The 19,132-nt window shown below is 36.6% G+C and overlaps 1 protein-coding gene across 2 annotated transcripts in view; it reads left to right on the plus strand.

Annotated features, from left to right (window-relative positions):
- The window catches only part of JAKMIP2 (janus kinase and microtubule interacting protein 2), a 129,072-nt gene that overhangs the window by 97,094 nt on the left and 12,846 nt on the right, over positions 1-19,132 (plus strand). Inside the window, exons 7-17 of one of the 2 annotated variants that reach the window (XM_084883163.1) lie at positions 170-310; positions 2,666-2,722; positions 3,784-3,903; positions 5,175-5,303; positions 8,206-8,289; positions 8,956-9,018; positions 11,590-11,688; positions 12,837-12,935; positions 14,609-14,662; positions 15,557-15,622; positions 18,714-18,782. In XM_084883163.1, coding sequence (XP_084739289.1) covers positions 170-310; positions 2,666-2,722; positions 3,784-3,903; positions 5,175-5,303; positions 8,206-8,289; positions 8,956-9,018; positions 11,590-11,688; positions 12,837-12,935; positions 14,609-14,662; positions 15,557-15,622; positions 18,714-18,782 — 981 coding nt within the window. The remainder of the gene's footprint in view (positions 1-169; positions 311-2,665; positions 2,723-3,783; positions 3,904-5,174; positions 5,304-8,205; positions 8,290-8,955; positions 9,019-11,589; positions 11,689-12,836; positions 12,936-14,608; positions 14,663-15,556; positions 15,623-18,713; positions 18,783-19,132) is intronic. The other variant, XM_084883164.1, reaches the window with a different exon arrangement.

Consider the following 19,132-nt stretch of genomic DNA (forward strand, 5'->3'; position numbering starts at 1 on the left):
AGCAGATAAAGTGTACCTGAGAGTTTTAGTTGGGACATGTGTATATTGAAGCTGTGCAATTTTCGAATTTAGCCGGAGCCTCATAAAGTTTCGATAGATTGTTTATGTTTATCACCAACATTTGGGATGGTTAAAGTCTCCTCCTGTACATTCCTTTTTTCCGATCCAGAAAGAAAAAATAACAACCCATCCGCCCTTGAAAAAATTAAAATCTCTGAATGACCTCGATCAAGCTAATGAAGAACAAGAGACAGAGTTTCTCAAACTTCAGGTCATTGAGCAGCAGAACATTATTGATGAGCTCACCAGGGTAGGTCTCGATCAATCTATGAACCCTAAGCAGTTCCCAAGGACAAGTAGGCAAGGTACCAGCATACACTGGAAGCACTTAGTAATTCCGGGTTAGCCCCAAAGGGCCAAGTTTCTATGTATAATATGTAAACAGGTTTAAGAGACTCTATTCCAAAAGTACTTTATATTATTTAACCTTTTATACCTTTTTAATTATAATCTGATCATCAGTAATTATAACAAATTGATCTGTTAACTAATTTGGTAACGCAAATAATAGCTTCAAACTTTCAAATGCATTGTACAGTGAGTAGGTAGGACATGTGGGTATATCTTGTAATTGCCTCCTGTAGGATTCTGAGACCTACAGGTTCAATAGGTCATGTACAATAATAACAGGACTGTATGCTTCTTGTTTCCCAACTCCTTGTTCAATGCCTAGCACATAGTTTCAGTTTAAATATTTGTTGAGCAGCCACATCACAAGTAGTGAGAGAGCTGAAACTGCAGTCCAGATCTTCTGACCATGACTCCAGTACCTGGTGAAGCAGGTAGACCAAGTGTTACTCCTATTGGCATCTGGCTAACGTCCGTGTTTCCAACAGCTGTGGATTAAGACCTTTAATGCCTTTGGGTTTCCTCTCTGCCTCTCTGTCTTTAGGTTGTGAATGACACCTCTGGTAGCTCTCACTTCAGGACCAGGGCAAGGTCCTAGGAACTAGTGATGGGGGTTTTAGGCAATAAATGACATAAACTCATAGTCTCCCAATAGGGTAAGGAAGGTGATGTGGAGCCCAGGGAAGAAAAGATTATAACTTTTGTAAATGATTACTTGTGGTTTACCCTTTTACAATGTTCTGTGCTGAGTCTATGTTCTGATGCATATACTCTATTAAAAGGGTAATTTAAACATACTTTTTTTTTAAGTTTCAGATATATTGAAGTTGCATGATCAAAATATTTTTACACATAAAAGTGAGAAATCAGAAAGGTTAATATGACTTAAACCAGCTTATTTATCAAACATGGCCTTCTGAAGTGCTATGCCTCTCCCTTCACTTCCACACCCTTTGTAACATATAAATCTGACAGGTTCACTAGTTGAGGGCTTGAGAGATTTGTTTTGTTTTAAGTACAATGAGTTTAAGCTAAAAGTTTCTTACAGAATTTTGACACATTGAGGCATGTCAAGCAGACTCTGACTTCACCTACCTTTGAATTTGTACAGTAAATATCTGAAGTACTTAGTAGATGAACACCAGATTGCCAGGATATCTCTATGCATAAGCATGAATCAAGAAATCATTATTTCTAGATATACTTTCGATTCCCTGAAAATTCCAATGAGAACCTCCCCACCCTTCAGAAGCCACTAGACCAGTGATTTTTAAACCAGTGTGCTGCAAGAATTTTTGAAGCATGCAATACCTGACTAGGGACACTGATTTCTTTTCCCTAAGATTGTCAAATAAAAATATGACAACAGCCAACACAACAACGCCATCCAGTGTGAATGAATCAAAATTATACCTATTTTTTTTGTATTATCGGCAAAATATATGTATTTTTAATGTCATAGAATTTTAGTAATTAGTTTATATAGGTCATGAGATGAATAAGGTTGAAAATCACTGCACTAGATGATTTCAACCAAGACTCTGTACCCATCTCCAGAGGCTGTGGGTGAGAACAAGGATCCAAGAATAGTCTAAGGTAGTTTTCTATGCCTGTCAAGTAATTGAAAGAGAGAATAGGCTTTCCTTTGTTGTGAAATGATATTTTTTCAACATTTAAATTGAAAGTAATCTTGGGTTTGAGAACACTGCAGCATTGTGCTTTGGGAGAATATGAGTAACTATTTTCAGAGCTATTTAATCTACAAGTATAAAACAAAGGATTCTGATTAGAAACACTGCGTTTCCTCATTGTGAGGCTTTCAGATCTATATAGATTATTAGGATAAGTTGTAGAATAGCCTTATTTTAAAACATTCAAGCTTCAAACCCAAATGCTGCTAAAATTTATACAACATAATCTTTTTTTTTATTTTCAGGAAGAGGAAGGGAGAGGGAGGGAGGGATAGAAACATCAATGATGAGAGTGGATTATGGATTGGCTACCTCCCACATGCCCCCCACTGGGGATCAAGCTTACAACCCAAGCACGTGCCCTGACTAGGAATAGTTAATGGTTTGCTGCTCAACCACTGAGCCACGTCAGTCAGGCAATATAATCGTACCTTAAATAGAAATATGTAATGTCTCTGGGAAAAACAACTCTGTCTTTGCAAAGCAAAACAAAGCAAACAACAACAAAACCTATAAGGAAAAATGTACCAGTGCAAGGTCTGAAAAGTCCTTGGTTTGTTTTCCAGGATCGAGAAAAGCTCATCCGCAGAAGAAAGCATAGAAGAAGTTCCAAGCCAATTAAGGTAATGAGAAAACTAGGTTAGCAGGCTTTGCCACAGCCAGAGAAGTGAGGCTTGCCAAGGAATCTTCCTGCAAAGATGTGATAAGTCAGATGTTCCTCAGAAATTCAAACCATGGGCTTTATTTACTAGGAGAAAATCTCTTCTCTTGACAGTTTTCTTTATTTACTAGAAAAAAAATCTCTTCTCTTGAAAGAAGTCAAAGACATTTTAACCTGGAAAGGTTTGCTTTAGTATGACTTTCTCTGAGTTAAGGAAGCCAGAAGGTTTGACGTAGAAAGGGTTATCTGACAAGTTAGAGAGAGTCACACTCCAGGAACGTACAAGTGACACATAAAACTGGATGTCTCTCACTGAATATTAGCATCTGATACCTACCCTATCACTGATGAATGTATTTTCATTATTTCCTTGCACAGTATTATGGGTAATGATATTCCCAATTCACCAACATCTGTGTAGCCTCTTATTAAATAACTAGAACCTAGCGCATGAAATCGCACACCCACAGCCTTGCCAAGCACACAGCTTCACCCAGCCATGCTGATCTTTGGTCGTTATGGTGTTAGGGCCACTGGGTTTTTATAATATAGATAAAATCACCAAGTCTTATTGTTTAATTTGTCTGTTTTATTTTTGTTTTTTTGGGGGGACATCATTTCATTTGGTTGTGGAATTAGGTGATAAGACTTCAGATTTGATAATTCTCTTCATAGAGATGCATGGCCTTTCAGAGCCCCTTGATTAGTTTTTAATACGGAAAGGAGTAAATGACATAAACTCATTATGGTATGCAATCTACTACTATAAAAGAGGCTATGATGTTTCTATGAAGAGAGCCAATATTAGTGAGTTTTCCAAAAAATATCAGAAATTGAATAATATGGGACGAACATTCATTGGAATTGTTATGGTCATCTCCATATTTTTATTTCATCAAGAAAACATTAAAAAATCCATGTCTTTTATAATCCTTTGCATGTATGCCAGTTGACAGTGCTTTAATAATGTGTCAACTTTTTGCTTTTACCTGTCTCAATAAATATGTACTTTCCCTCCATTAGAGGCCTGTTTTGGACCCATTTATTGGTTATGACGACGACTCCATGGACTCAGAGACATCCTCCATGGCCTCATTCCGAACAGACCGAACACCAGCTACTCCCGACGATGACTTAGATGAAGTAAGCCTTTCTCTAGTCTTTGGCTATAATATCACCAAACCTTTCTTTTAAGGGGGAGAAAAAGCATTTCACTTCTTTATCTCCTTTTTGAACTGCACAAAATGACTTCATAATAGTGAAACAAGACTTCAGACCAATTTTGAGAGCACACTTGATTTTGTTACCTCTTAGAAAATAGTTTACTTGTGTCATGTAGCCCTTTTACAAGATTCTCTAAAGTTCAGCTCTGTAACTTGAAGACTTCTTTCAAAATAAAAGTTATGGTCCCGAATTCTTCAGCGAGAGAATCTGTGAACCAAGAAACAAGCTTATAGATATAATCTGAGACACTGTTAAGCAGTGTGCACTGTCAACCACCCCCATCAGAACCATCTAAAGAATTCAATTACAATGAAAACACCTAGATCCTTCTACACAGCTCCTGACCCAGGATCTATTGGGTGGAACCCCCAAAATTTGCATTTTTCCCAGAACTTCCTGGTGATTGTATTGTGCTCTAAAATTTGAGATCTTAAGCTGCAGAACTGTTTTTCATAATTTATCTGGGGAAGAAGTTGTTGGATATGAATATATTGAAAACAAGTAAGACTAAAACTAAGAATATCATTTTCTCAAATTTGGACCCATAATCAGGGTATACATTCTTCTCATTTGGGTCCAATATGGACTGTAACCCAAGCCCAAAGAGGTAATAATTAGAAATGTATAAATAAAAGCTTCTCCTATTAAAATAAATAGTAAAGCATTTCTGTGGTATCCATCTTGAAAGTATTACATCATATGTTTTACAAAGTACCCCCCTTCCCATATTTCCAGTACCCACCTGGCACCATACATAGTTATTACAATATTATTCACTATATTCCCTACACTATATTTTATATTCCTGTGACTATTTTGTAACCACTATGTTGTAGTTCTTAATCCCTTCACCTTTTGACCCAGCCCCCAACACTCTCCCCTAAAGTACTACAATATTTGTGTCCATCCACATACTTCAGAATTAAGAATAAGTCACATAGAATTCAAAATCAAACAAACCTTTAACTTCTGAACTTACATGCATAGCACATGAACAGACAATAGTGCAGGGAGGGTGGCCTGGGGAGGGGGCAGGATTGAGGCGGATGGTGTCAATGTGGGGGAAGGGACATCTATAATACTTTCAACAATAAAGATAATTTTTTTAAAGTAGGTTAATATTTCACATTGGACCCAGGACCTGAACATAGCATAATTATTTTTTGGCTTTTTTATTTTTCTACCTCAAGAGTTTAGCAGCTGAAGAATCTGAGCTACGATTTCGACAACTAACAAAAGAGTACCAGGCCCTCCAAAGAGCGTATGCCCTCCTGCAGGAGCAGACTGGAGGCATCATTGACGCTGAAAGGGAGGCCAAGGTTAGTGAGTGCTCAGAACTGGCTTTTTATGCAGCCCTCGCAGCATCAAAGAATCATGGACATAAAAATATCAATAAGGGTAGCTTTCCATGTGCCCTCCTCTCCTCGGCGGCTTTTGAACTGTTGTATCTTTTATGTCAACAAGCCTTGGATCTAGAAGCATTAGAACCAGCCTGGATCGATGCTTTTGTTTCTTTTAGATAGTTGAGTATCTCGCTATTTGAAAACTTACATTTTTTAAAACTAGACAATATTGAATGTTGATAATCCTCTTTTTCTTTTTCGGTTTCTTGCTTGGAAAAAAAAGCACACACCACCACTTTTATCTTTCAAAAGCAATGGTTAGCCAGTTTCTTTTCTTAGTTAATAAGTACACAGCATTACATTGACAACCTACCAAGAATTTCCACTTCCAACATCTCATTTAATCCCTGTGACAGCTCCCAAAGGCAGGTATTTTGTAAAAGAGGAATTTGAGGTTGAGAGAGGTTCATTGAATTGCCCAAGATCACACAGGTAATAAGTGGGAAACTGAGATTCCAGCTCAAGTCTTACTGGATTAGATGTTCCTTTCATTTTTTTACATTTCAAAAATATAAAAATAAACACTCACAATACTAACATTTAACACTTATTTAGTGCTTGCTGTATTCCAGGCATTGTGCTGAGCACGTTATATACATTTATATCATGTAATTCTAAAATAGCTCTATGCATTAAATGATTTTGTTATCTTCTTTTAATAAGAGTGGAAATAATATCTTAGGAAGAGTTAATATCTTAGCTTAGCTCAATTAAAATGAGAATATGTAGCTTAGATTACAGATAGGATCTGAACCTAGTCTTTCTGAGTTCAGAGTTAGAACCACCATGCCATAACTGCCACATAGATTTATTAACACGGAGCAAAAAGAAGTGTGATCCCCCAGTGGTTTTATCCTCCTTCCTATTTAGAGGGTCTAGAGCAGGCCCTTTTTCTGCCAAGGGACCATTTGGATATTTATAACATGATTTCTAGGCCATACAAAATAATAATGTAGAAATTAGCCTGCTATATATCTGGTCAGACACTTAATGAACTCACCCCTAATGCTCTGGCAGGGCTAACCCATGGGCCTTATACGTCCTGTGGGCTGGATGTTCCCCACCCTTGGTCTAGAGCAGTGGTGGGCAAACTCATTAGTCAACAGAGCCAAATATCAACAGTAAGTATAACGATTGAAATTTCTTTTAAGAGCCAAATTTTTTAAACTTAAACTTCTTCTAATGCCACTTCTTCAAAATAGACTCACCTAGGCCGTTGTATTTTGTGAAACAACCACACTCAAGGGGCCAAAGAGCCACATGTGGCTTGAAAGCCACAGTTTGCTGACCACTAGTCTAGAGTATGCTGAGGGATGTTGTAGGACCTACTGTTAATTACTTAGTGGAAAAGGATAGATATTATAGTTATATATTTTTAAGTGGTGACATATATACATGCACATGCATATATATGAGTAAACATGTTTACAAAAAAGCAATCATCAGAAAGGGGTATATGTGTGCGCCTTCATATTTATGTCCTATAACTATAATAGTTGTGGTTTTCATTATCAGTATATATTAAGCACTCTTACCAATATAGTATTGCTGATTAAAATAATAGCATATGCCTTGTGTTTTGGAGATCTGGTCATATAGAAATTAGTTATCTTTCTCTTACCTCACTTTCCCATCTAAATAAAGGTTTAGCTTGATCTCTGGCTATTAGAATAAAATAAAATAAAAAACACAACATTCAAAGCAAAATACCCTGTTTCCCCGAAAATAAGACAGTGTCTTATATTAATTTTTTCTCCCAAAGTTGCACTAGGTCTTATTTTTAGGGGATGTCTTATCTTTCCATGCGCAAGGTCTTATTTTCTGAGGATTCTTATTTTTGGGAAAACAAGGTAGTCTAAAATGAATAAAGATGCTGGATAAAGAGCAACGTAGCAAATTCAAAGAAGTAGAAATTTAAAAAATAGACAATATAATATAAATGAAATAGTATTAATGAAAACAAAAAATAAAATTATTTCGATGCAAGAAAAAAAAATAGAGTATACTCAACTCCCATTCAAAGTTAAAATAATTCTTAGCAATATTAAGCTTGGCATTTTTTAAACCTGATAAAGATAAATATAATATTTAACAGTTCAAAAAAGATTCTCCTCACAATAAGGAATAAAAAGAATACCTACCATTCCTGACTTTATTCACCTTTGTAACAAAGAATTTATGTGGATCATAAGAGAAGAGAAAAATATATGTACGTTCAGAATAAACAAAACCTAATTTTTTCAGGAAATATAATCATAAACAGAAAAAATACAAGAGTATCTTAGAATGTATTACTACACTAAATGAAGTAGGGTTATTCCTTAAAAGATCAGTGATCAAAACAATTACTACACACAATACTTGACATATACATGGACACATACATACATAAATAATTGGATTTAGATTTAGGTCACAAAAATGGCACTGAATGAATGGAAAGATTTTGGAGAGGTAAAATGGAAGAAGACTTTTCAAATGAGAGCAAATTGGAGACTCACAAAGCATATTTAGGAGTCAGGGAGATCCCCAGCAAGTAAGGGGTGGACTGTAGTGTTCCTTGAATAGTGGGAAAAAATTGGAAATATAACGGAAAATCTCAAATCCCAAATTAAAGAGTTTGAATTTTAATCCAATAGCAAAAGGAGCCATTGAAAGTTTTAAGCAAGAATTTAGATCATAAAAATAGTTTTAAGGGATTCTTTGGTCATAGAATATTCTTTTTTTCCTTGTTGAGTTCTAATCAAGGAAGATGAGGGGAAGAAAAATATTGAATTACCGTTTTACTTACTGAGTTCTGGATTTTTTATTTCACCAGGCTCAAGAACAGCTCCAAGCAGAGGTGCTAAGGTATAAAGCCAAAATTGAAGATCTGGAAGCAACCCTGGCTCAGAAAGGGCAGGTAGGCATTTGGTTGCTGGCAATTCGATCTGACCTTCCTCTAGATCCTCCTTGTGCATGGGCCACACCCAGGACACGGCTTGGCTCTCCACAGTGACCTTTCTCAAATGTGTCAGAATGTTCAGTGCTATGTTTCTGTCCCTGGTGTTTTTCTGGCCAGAGTGTGCACCCAGCTACAACAGCGAATGAGGTTGGGTGAGAGAGAGAATGCCAGAGGAAGAGAAGCCCTGTACCGATAGCCTAGAGTGGTCATAAACTCCTAAGACCAAGACCCAGCCCTGCAGCTGTATTCGTTGCCTCTATGCTACATCTATGGTTCTGCATTTTAATGTTTTCCATTCATATGTATCTAGCCTGTGTGCATTCTGACCCTTGTCACTTTTTGCCTGTGTGGTCACTTCTGAGTCCCCAGAAGGCTGGTCCTGGATTGTTCAGATTGAAAAAGGTAGCGGTAGTGAGTGACAATGAAAAGGGGGTTAAATTTTCCTGGCAACTTTGGCCCCAGTGTCTTTGAATAAGGAGTTGGCAGGGGTGGGTGTCATTTGCCTGTGGTTGGCAGGCAAACAAACTGGGTGAAAAGAAGACAGCTCTGGCAAAGTGGTTTGACAACACAGGCTCTTTCGTGCCACTCTGAAATGCTGACTGCGCGATATTCTTTGTCAAACAGGATTCACACTGGGTAGAAGATAAACAACTTTTCATTAAGAGAAACCAGGAGCTTTTAGAAAAGGTATGTTGGGCGCAATACCCTAGTGGGGCAGAAGAGGCAATGATGAGAGATCCAGGAGCAGCAGGGGTCCTCTCAGGAGTGGCACAGGGGCCAAGGGAAGGGGCGGCTTCTCGGCGCTGTATTCTCCTCTGCTGCGTGCTCGACTGCATCCCTGTCACCGCCATCACCATCAGTGGAGTGGCACGTGTGCATGGCTCTGTGCTGGGCATTGCGCCGACGCAAAAGGATGTGATCCCTGACACCTATTGATGTGTAAACCACATATATATATATATATATATATATATATATATATATATATATAGTGTATGTATGCTGTACATACATATATACATATATACACACACCCACACGTGCACACATCCTATGTGGTTGTCCATCTACAAAAAGCACACCATGAATAGGACTTGTTATTTTGTGCTAGGAACTGACAGGTTATGACTCCAAGACCATGCTATAGCCTATCACAGACAGTTTTCACTTTTAGTCTTTTTTGCTCAACTTGGCTGTTAATTTTTTTTTTAATAAAAGAACTTGGGCAATGATTCCTTGAAAGCACAAAATTCCATGTCCAGGATTTCGTTCAACAAAGCAAGATGCAAAAGCCTGGTTTAGTCCCAATTGATAGGTTATTTTGATTGGGGGCAATGAAATATAACAGGTCATTTTAAGTTCAAAGGTGGCTTTTCCTTTGTTATTCACTTTCCAGGAATGTAATTTAAAAATTGCAACACAATCCTTTATATTTTTCTTGACAAAAACAGAATTTGAAAGCCCATTGGAATAAGGGAAATAATTCTGTATGTCTACCCAAAATTATATAGAAGTTATCTTAGAATAATTTCTGCCAGTATTTACTAGCTTTGACAAGGAATAGAAATTAACCACGGGGAAAGGAAAGACAATACTTGTCCTCTTTCCCCTCTGGCCTGGCAGAGTGAGAACATCCTATCTCACATCATGCATGATTAGAGATAAGGCTGATAGATACACGGTAGGTGAGTATTTCAGGACTGAGAACTCATACTCTCAGAAAGGTTAAAGGTCCCTGCAAAGAAGCTTCATTACACATTGATTCTAGTCTGTGAATTACAACTACAAACCAATTATCTACTTGCTACCAATAAACACAGAACCAGGAATTTCCCCAAATATCCTATCTCTAATCCCAATCCAAGATGCTAGAAAGTAGGATCTTTTTGTGATCTAAGTCAACTTCTACAAACTTTAAAAAATTTACTTGACCACAGCAATCTAGTATAAAATACTTGAATTGGCTTGAATCAATGTCATGCAGCCCACTATTTTCCCATCTTTATTTTCCTCTAAATTTTGTATATCATGAGACTATAAGAAAAAAAGGACTTTAGTGGCATGCTCAGAGATGCTCAATAATATGTGTTGTTACATCTCTTTATCATCTAAAAAATAATTCCCATTATATCTTCTGTCTAATTTCATTTGGTCTTGATTTCTTTGGGCTAAAAGCAGAATATTGAGCTCAGATTTTTAAGAGTGAAACAAAACTGAAAAAACAATAAAGCAAAACATCTTACTTCAAGTATGTATACTTGGGAAAATAAAATCCATTCTATGCTGAAAAGCCCATATTTTTATTTTTTATTTTTAACTTTAAGATTTTATATAATTACTGTGAGTAATATCTACCCGAATAGCTAATATCAAAGGCAGCCTATACCCCTTTGCAGATCATGAAATTTGTTGAATTCTTGTAGACATGGACCTTGTCTATAGGGTGAGGCATGTTCATACACAATCAATTTAATTCCATGCTTCTTCAGGTTATTCTAGAAGTCCTATAGGACAGCCCTATAGGAAAACAGAGGAGGAGTTATTATTTCTGAATGGGTAGACATGGAAGCTCTTACAGTAGGAGATATTGGAGCTTGGTGTGCCAGGAAGTGTAGAATTTCCTCACCTAGAAAAGAAGTGGGAGGACCCCTCTTAGGCAGACAGATGAGCAAAGCAGATGCTGAAGTAGTCAGGATAGATCTGGGTTTCTAGATTCTAGTGTGTATGTGTTCATGTGAATCTGTGAATGTGTTGAGATGAGAGTGGTAACATTTAAAACTGGAAAGCTACCTGGTAACCAGAATATCAAGGATTTTAAATTCCATATTGAGAAGTTTGGCTTTACTCTGAAGGTAACTAGAATTCAGCCAAGTTTGTCTATCAGAGATTTTTTTTTTTTTAATTATTTCCTGACAACTTGTAACTCCAGAAGTAAGAGGTATAAGTTTCCATTATTTACCCCATTAAATCTGCTTCTGGAATCCCCAACAAGACCATAATGAGTACCCTCAGATCCACTACTCATAAGGTCTCTAGACTTTATCTCAATGAATGGAGGTGTCCTCTGGTGTTTTTCTCTATGACCTAAAAAACTCAACTGAAGGATAACTAGAAGGAAAGCCAAATACTTGCCATAGTCACATCTACTTGGGACTTTTTTTTCTTAATGATTTATTCACTGAGTAAATGAATGTTATCTATGCTTGCTTTGTAAAGTTGTACTGGGAATGTTCTCCTAACAAGGATTTACTTTATTAGATAGAAAAGCAGGAGGCAGAAAATCACCGGTTACAACAGGAACTGCAGGATGCCAGAGACCAGAATGAACTGCTGGAGTTTCGAAACCTAGAGCTAGAAGTAAGGAAATGATGATCATAATGATGATAATAATCATAATAGCTAACACACATGGAGCACATGCTATGTGTGAGGTGTTGAATTAAGCATTTCAGCTACATAGTCTCATTGGGCCTCACAACCACTATCAAGGTTTTAGAGATGAGGCAAGTAAAGTTGAATCCGTTGCCCAAGTCCTGTGATTAGTGAGTGGTAAAGCATTGATGCAATTTAGGATGTCTGCCCAGATACTGTATTTTTTCAGCACTATTAATGCCTTGATGAACAAGACTAATGAATAAATTTTAAATAATTGAAATAATCGATTTCAAACTTCATCAATGATTCATTGCTTTTAAATAATTATTTCCATCCTTCATTTAATTCTGGCTCGAAAAAGGTCACTTTAAGAATTATATTTCAAAATGTACTGTATGCAAAATTATTTTATCATTATACATTTGAATTTGTCAGTGAACTTTTTTAGTCTATAATGCATTTATGCCAAAAGCTAAGAAGCAAGGTAACTTGTTTTGGGAAATACTTTGTTAAAATGACCAAATTTCAGAGTTTTTTGGTTTTTTAAGTAAAACATATCAAATAAGATTTTCGTTATATCATGAAGAATCTGGCTTAGGATCTGGTTGAATGTATGTTAAAATGTAAAGGCTAAGAAACATTCTTATTTTATTTCTCTTATTCTGCCAACAATTTCTTCTTGAGGTCTTTCAAATTAGGTCCGGACAGAGTTAGCAGTCAGTATACTTCAATGAAAAAGAGTTGTCTATAGACAGTATCTTATTCATAAAGCTTGAGTGATTGAATATGCAAAAGTCTGTTAGCTGCCATAAAACTTCATGGTCAAAAGATAATTTTTTGTGATACTTGAAGGTCTAAATATTCAGATAATTTGAATTGCAACTCCACTTCCCACATTTCCCTGATCAAAAAAGTTTGCAAGATTGAGTGACACCATCTATAAATTCCCTTCCATACCTTTGTTGACGAATCAGTTCTTTCCATTAAATTTAAACATGAACATCTTGAGTTCTTTTTTTTTTTTCCAAATGTCATATTGATACATTGCTGAAATAGCAGACAACTGGTTTAGTGTTTAATCAGTTGTTGCTTTTTTTTTAATGCCCATATATTCTCCACTATATTTCAAGGAAAGAGAGAGACGGTCCCCTCCATTTAATCTACAAATTCACCCATTCTCAGATGGTGTGAGTGCTCTCCAGATCTACTGTATGAAAGAAGGTGTCAAGGTAGGCAGATATTTGATGTTTTATGTTTGTAAGAAAGTAGAAAAACTGGGAATTGGAAAAGCCAGGGGGGAGGGGTTGCTCATGACTTTTGTCTTTCGGTCCCTGGATGTCATTTTGATAAAAACTGGGTAACAGTTGAAAGGAGACATGTCCATTGGAAAATCTGTAGAACATAAAATAAATGTGTGAAATGTAAAAAAAACAAAGAACACAGGAAGCCATGCTTATTTAGAATGGAGTAACATAAATAATATTAATTCAAAATATTAATATAATGACCTTTAATTACCTAGAGGAAACATCCAATGAATTCAGTACTGCAATAAACATATTTCAACTATGTGGGTAAAAATGTACTTGTTGAGTCCCTCTGTTGTGATGTTGGCTGTAAGTGCTGTGGAATTCATAATCTTGGAATTTCAGCATTAAAAGAGACCTTGAAATTGTGTAGGTCACCATCTCTTTAGGTATGTTTAATTTAGGGAAGATTTCTCTTTTGAAAGTTTATAACATTGCTCAGTTCGACAAAATATACTTCTATCTGTAGTGATATTGGAATACATTGAAAATAATATTAAGGTTGAATGGAGATGGCTCCATCTCCTGGGATCAATATTGTCCTTCGATGTAATGAAGTCACGTGGCAAATATCTATTCCAGAAGTAAAGCTGGGAAGCCCCTGCTATTCCTGGCCTCTCCTTACCTTCTGCATGGCCCTTCCTGCTCCCACTTTGAGCTGCCAAATATCCTGCATTAGTTGCCTTCTCTCTGCCTATGGCAATGAGCTAGACTTTCCCCCGTGGCTATAATGCATTTGAACATAAGAGGAGACAGTGGTACTAAGGAGGTAGAAAGTGTGGGGTAGGTGGAGGGGACGAGGTATAAAATTGTGCTTCCTTGACTTTGATCTTAAACCACTTTCACAATGTTTGAACTCTGGCCTTCCTGGGCTACGAGAAAATTTGAAAAACAAAGTATTTTTTTTTACTCAGTTTTAATTCAATGAAAGTACTTTGCTTCATCTTTTCCTTGGATACTTTTTTTCTTTTGATAAATCATAAGCAACATAATCCAATGGATGTCATTTATATCCAAAGGAACTCTTTGTAATGGAATTTACTTGCTTTAATCTGCTGTCAGGATTATAGTAAATATCAGTTGTTTCCAAAAGATGAAATTAAAGCTCAATAAAAAAAGGAACTGCATTATAGTTTATGTGGCAGTCAAAATCTCAACCAAGTTAGAATTCCATTAATTAGAATGAAGTTGGCTCATTATTTATATTTACTACCTATTATTTTTCTTTATACCTGAAGTCTACAATGACTGAAAATATGACAACTATTATAAAAAAGTTAATGAGCTAATGCAAGCCTCCACTGTATTCTGGACTCTTTTGTACATAATCTGTTTCTCTTCAAGATCAGCCTTTGAAGGAAGTATTTTTTACCTTTATTTTGCAATTGGCAAAATTGAGAATGAATTGTTAAGTAGTTTTCCAAAGTTCACACAGCTTATAAGAAGCACAGTGGAAATTTAAAACCAGGCGTGCCTGATTGAAAACCCAAGGAATTGCAGGGTTAAAATGTTTTCTCTATATTAGTTTCGGGCACTAGGAGAACGGTAAGCCACATTTGTATCTTTGACTTGAGTGTATCTCCTTAATTTTACAGGATGTGAACATCCCTGATCTCATAAAGCAGCTTGATATCTTGGGTGACAATGGGGTAAGTATGAGTTAAATAAGTGCAGGAAAGACATGAATTTGCCTTACAAGAGGCAAGAAATCCTTGCCAATGTGTCACGTGTGAAATAATAGCAGGTGGGAGGCCATGTTCACTGAAGGATGTAGCTCTCCAGAGAGAATCAAGTTTATCAGACAGCTTGTCTAAAGGATTGTAAGGATCTCTGAAAGATATTAACATAAATGGGAACTGGTAAAATGCTTTTCGTGAGCAGGTTTCTGATTTGAATGCCAACCACATCTGCAGTGATTAAAGCTGATTGCCTTCTGACTGTTGCTTGGAGGCATCCAACGTGAAATTAATCAGTCATGCAGTTGCAAATGGTGCTAAATAGTAGGGTTGGTGGCAGCCACATAAAAAAGGACCAGGAAGCTATAGTCCTTTTTCTTTTCAAAAGCACCTTCTAGGCATGGTCAAGGCATATTTATTCAGTGGGAGGACTATTCTTTGAGATATTAAATGAATGATACATGTAGGTTGAGGAGTTACACCATTTTTTCCCTTAAACAATTGTCAAAGGAGGGAACATTATCAATGAAATCGCATGAAACTGTCATGCAGAGATTACTCTTTATTACATTTTGGTTTATGCATAGTTGATAGTTGTGGATACATGGTTGGGTTATTAACATGACTATTAATGAAGATGCTTATAGTGAAACAAAATCAAGTCAGTATTTGAGAGGTATAAAAAACTCACAATATACTTTTTATATATAAGGTTTTCAATGAACTCTTTGTTAAGAGTTACTACTAAATAGAACATATGTTAAGGCTCCATGCACTTGTGTCTATGGCAAGCACTTAGGCAATATTTTCTGATAATATAAATATCTGAAGTGTCTTCAGTTTATTTTTTTTCTGTCTTTTTCACAGAATTTAAGAAATGAAGAACAAGTGGCCATAATTCAGGCCAGCACTGTGCTGTCCTTGGCAGAGAAGGTAATAAATTATACTGACTTTCAAATTATCTCTGTGTCTGACTTAACACCTAAAGAGCAAGGTAGGGTTATTGAATACCTAATAAAGATTTTATTTTTCAGGATGAGACAGCCTAGATAGAATGAAAACACATACCCAAAAAAAGTCTACACACTGATTTGGGGTGGGTGGATGGATCATTCTTGCTTTGAGGTCTCTTAAAAAATAGAATGTTTTAAAAATGGGAAACCTTCTAAGTTACATTATTCAAGCAATCCTTACCAAGATGAGAAACTGATAAAGAACAGTTTTGTTAGAAGAAAATTCAACTGAGTATATTTGAAACTTTTTAAATTTAATTTATTGGGGTGACATTGGTCAATAAAATTATATAGGGTTCAGGTGTACAGTTCTATATGATACATCATCTGTACATTGCATTGTGTGTTTACCACCACATCTCAGATCTCCTGTCACCATTTACCCCCATGTACCCTTTGCCACCTCCCCCGCACCCTCCTTTTCCTCTGGTAATCATCATACTGTTGTCTGTGTCTGTGATGGTTTGTTTGTTTGTTATGTTTTGTTTTGTACTGTTTTTGTTTGTTTGTTGTTGTTGTTTGCTTAATCCCTTCACCTTTTTCATCCAGTCCCCCAGCTCCCTTCCCCTCTGACAACTGTCAGTCTGTTCTCTACCTATGAGTTTCCACTTTGTCTGTTAGTTTATTTCGTTCATTAGATTCCACATATGAGTGAAATCATATGGCACCTTCTTAAATTTGAAGATCTCATTGTCTTTGTAAGCGATTCCTGGATTGGGCAGCATTCCGTCTGGCAACTACAACAACACTCTTAGAGGTTGTAAAAATGCAAAGCTTTTATAGGAAGAAGGGTGGGGCTAGGGAGCTATTAACAAAAGAAAAGAAACCAGTAAGTTTTGGCCAGGACATCTTTTTTTTTTTTTTTTTTTTTTTGAGGTGGAGGCAGGCAAAGGTTTTATCATGCAGGTTGCCTCTTGAGCCTGTGTGGGGAAGAGAGAAGTGCTCCAGGGACAGACCTCATTGATGTCCAGAGATTCCAGACTGTTGGACTGAGATTATAGTCCTGGTAAAGGTCACAACTGCAATGAGGTCAGATGTTGAGTTTAGGTTCGGTATCATGGGCTTTAGGACAAGTGATGCCATGTTAACACAAGTGTGGTGTTAACAATTGAGAGGCGGTAAATTGGAATGTGGCTCTTTTTATGGGCTTTCCTTGGGTGTGTACATGCAAATTGTTCCCAAAGGATTCTGTGACCTGGTGGTGGCTCACTGCAGGCTCCTTCAGAAAGTCCAATCTGAGAGTGTGCTCTGCCCCCTTGTGTCTAAACCTGGTCAATGGTAGGAAGAGTGAAAGAAGAGAAAAGAGCAGAAGAGCAGGTAAATAAGTCTGATAACTGACTATATTCAGGGTGCCTTGGAAATCAGCACATAGTTGATAGTTGTGGATACATGGTTGGGTCTAATGAGAATTATATATGTCCCTTGAGATGCTTCCTTAATTCCTAACTGCATATAAAGCTTGTTATAAATTAAATGAAACCAAGAGCAAGCAATCAGTTTACTACAATCTGAAATGAAGGAATTCTACAAATCAAATGAGCCTGTCAACTTACTCAAACAAAACAAAGACATTTTAAAATGGCTATAAAATAAAAAGGTACTTAAGGAATTGCCCTAGCAGGTTTGGCTTAGTGGATAGAGCGTCAACCTGCAGGCTTAAGGGTCCCGGGTTTGATTCCGGTTGCAGGTTGCAGGCAACCAACCAATGTGTTTCTCTCATATCAATATTTCTGTCTGTCTTTCTGTCTATCTTCCACTCTCTTTAAAAATCAATGAAAAATATCCTCGGGTGAGGATTAGGAAAAAGAAAAGAAATGGTGAAATGATCTTTTTCAGCATCTTGATTCAAGCAAACCAAGCATAATCAAAAGGACATTTTGCTGACAGTTAGGGAAATTTTAATATGGACCAGGTACCAGACAACAAAAGGAATTAATGTTAACTTTGCAAAATGTGGAAATGGCCTTGTGGTTATGCTTTTTTTTTTTCTTTTTAATTAAAAAAGTCCTTATCTGTTATGGATACATATTGAGGAATTTACATGTGAAATTATATCTGGGATCTGCTCTCCCTAGTTACATGAAATACAACTTTTAATCTTCACATTATTGTTGATCCCATATTACACATAAGGAAGTTGAGGCTTAGAGAAATCAGGGAGCCTTTCAAGTCCACAGAACCATGAAAAGCTAGAATTGGGATTTAGACCCAAAGTTGTGTGCTTCTAGATCCTACAGACTTAATTATGCCCCATTACCTCCTGAGGGATAAGCTGATATTTAACTTGGTAGAGACACATTATAAGAACTTGTTCTTTTAAGTTATATGTGTGGTAGATTCACACCATAATATTCAAAGTTCAAATTTATTCAGGGAATTGATCAATGCTAACATCAATGTCACATAACAGTGTTTTAAGTGTTAAGAAAATTTTCTAAATTCTTTTTATGTGCTTTAAAATGTCTCTACTCAACAAAAATGATTCTTTTAACACTTAGCTGCGCTATTTTATATATTAAAAAATTGCTAATTCTCTAGTCTCACTTGGCATTCTTTTTTTCATCGTGCTCCCTCCAATCATGGAGAATTGGACATTCCTTCTGATTGGAAATTGCCCCTCATTTTTGCCTAATCACCTTTGACTCATTGTTCAGATTCCAGTGCAACTGTCACTTCCCAAGAAAGCCTGCAATGGTATTCTCCATGTGGGCAAGAATGTGTTGTTAGGAAAAAAAAAAAAAAAGTGTCGGTTACCATCACAGCTAGCACATTGCCTGGCACATAGTAAATACCAATGAATACATTTATTGAATGAATTAATTAATTAATGGATGAATGAATGGAAAACTATAGTCTTACTTCTGAAATAAGAGATAAAATGCACCAAGTTTTCATTTCAGTTCTTAGTCCTTTTCCTGAGATATAAGGGGAACTGACTAAGCACCTCAGTAAGAGCACCACATATTAGTACACCAAACAATGAGTCTGTTGAACACTTTTGTCTTACTCAGTGGATCCAGCAAATCGAAGGAGCAGAAGCTGCCCTGCACCAGAAAATGATGGAATTGGAGAGTGACATGGTGAGTACAAAGATGAGGTGTCATAAAATTAAAGGAAATTGAATAAACAAATGGGAAATGACTGTTTCCTACCAGTTTTATTTGGCAGTGATGAAAGTTTATAGCCTTCCCATTATTTGGGGTAGACACCACACCATGGAAGTTCCCAGAAGACTCCAAGAACTGTTCAGATTGAAAGTACCCTTAAAAACTCTTTAAATTCACAAATATTAATTACACATTCAACCTGTATTGGGCACTGTTCTAAGCATTACTCAGGACAGTCACCAGCAAAATAAGTATTGCAGGTGGTTATATACTGAAGGCAGTCATACACACAAAGAAATAACTGAATGTACTTGGGGCTGTAT

The sequence above is a fragment of the Pipistrellus hanaki genome, assembly GCF_964339955.1.
Source record: "Pipistrellus hanaki genome assembly, chromosome: 5".
Lineage (NCBI taxonomy): Eukaryota > Metazoa > Chordata > Mammalia > Chiroptera > Vespertilionidae > Pipistrellus > Pipistrellus hanaki.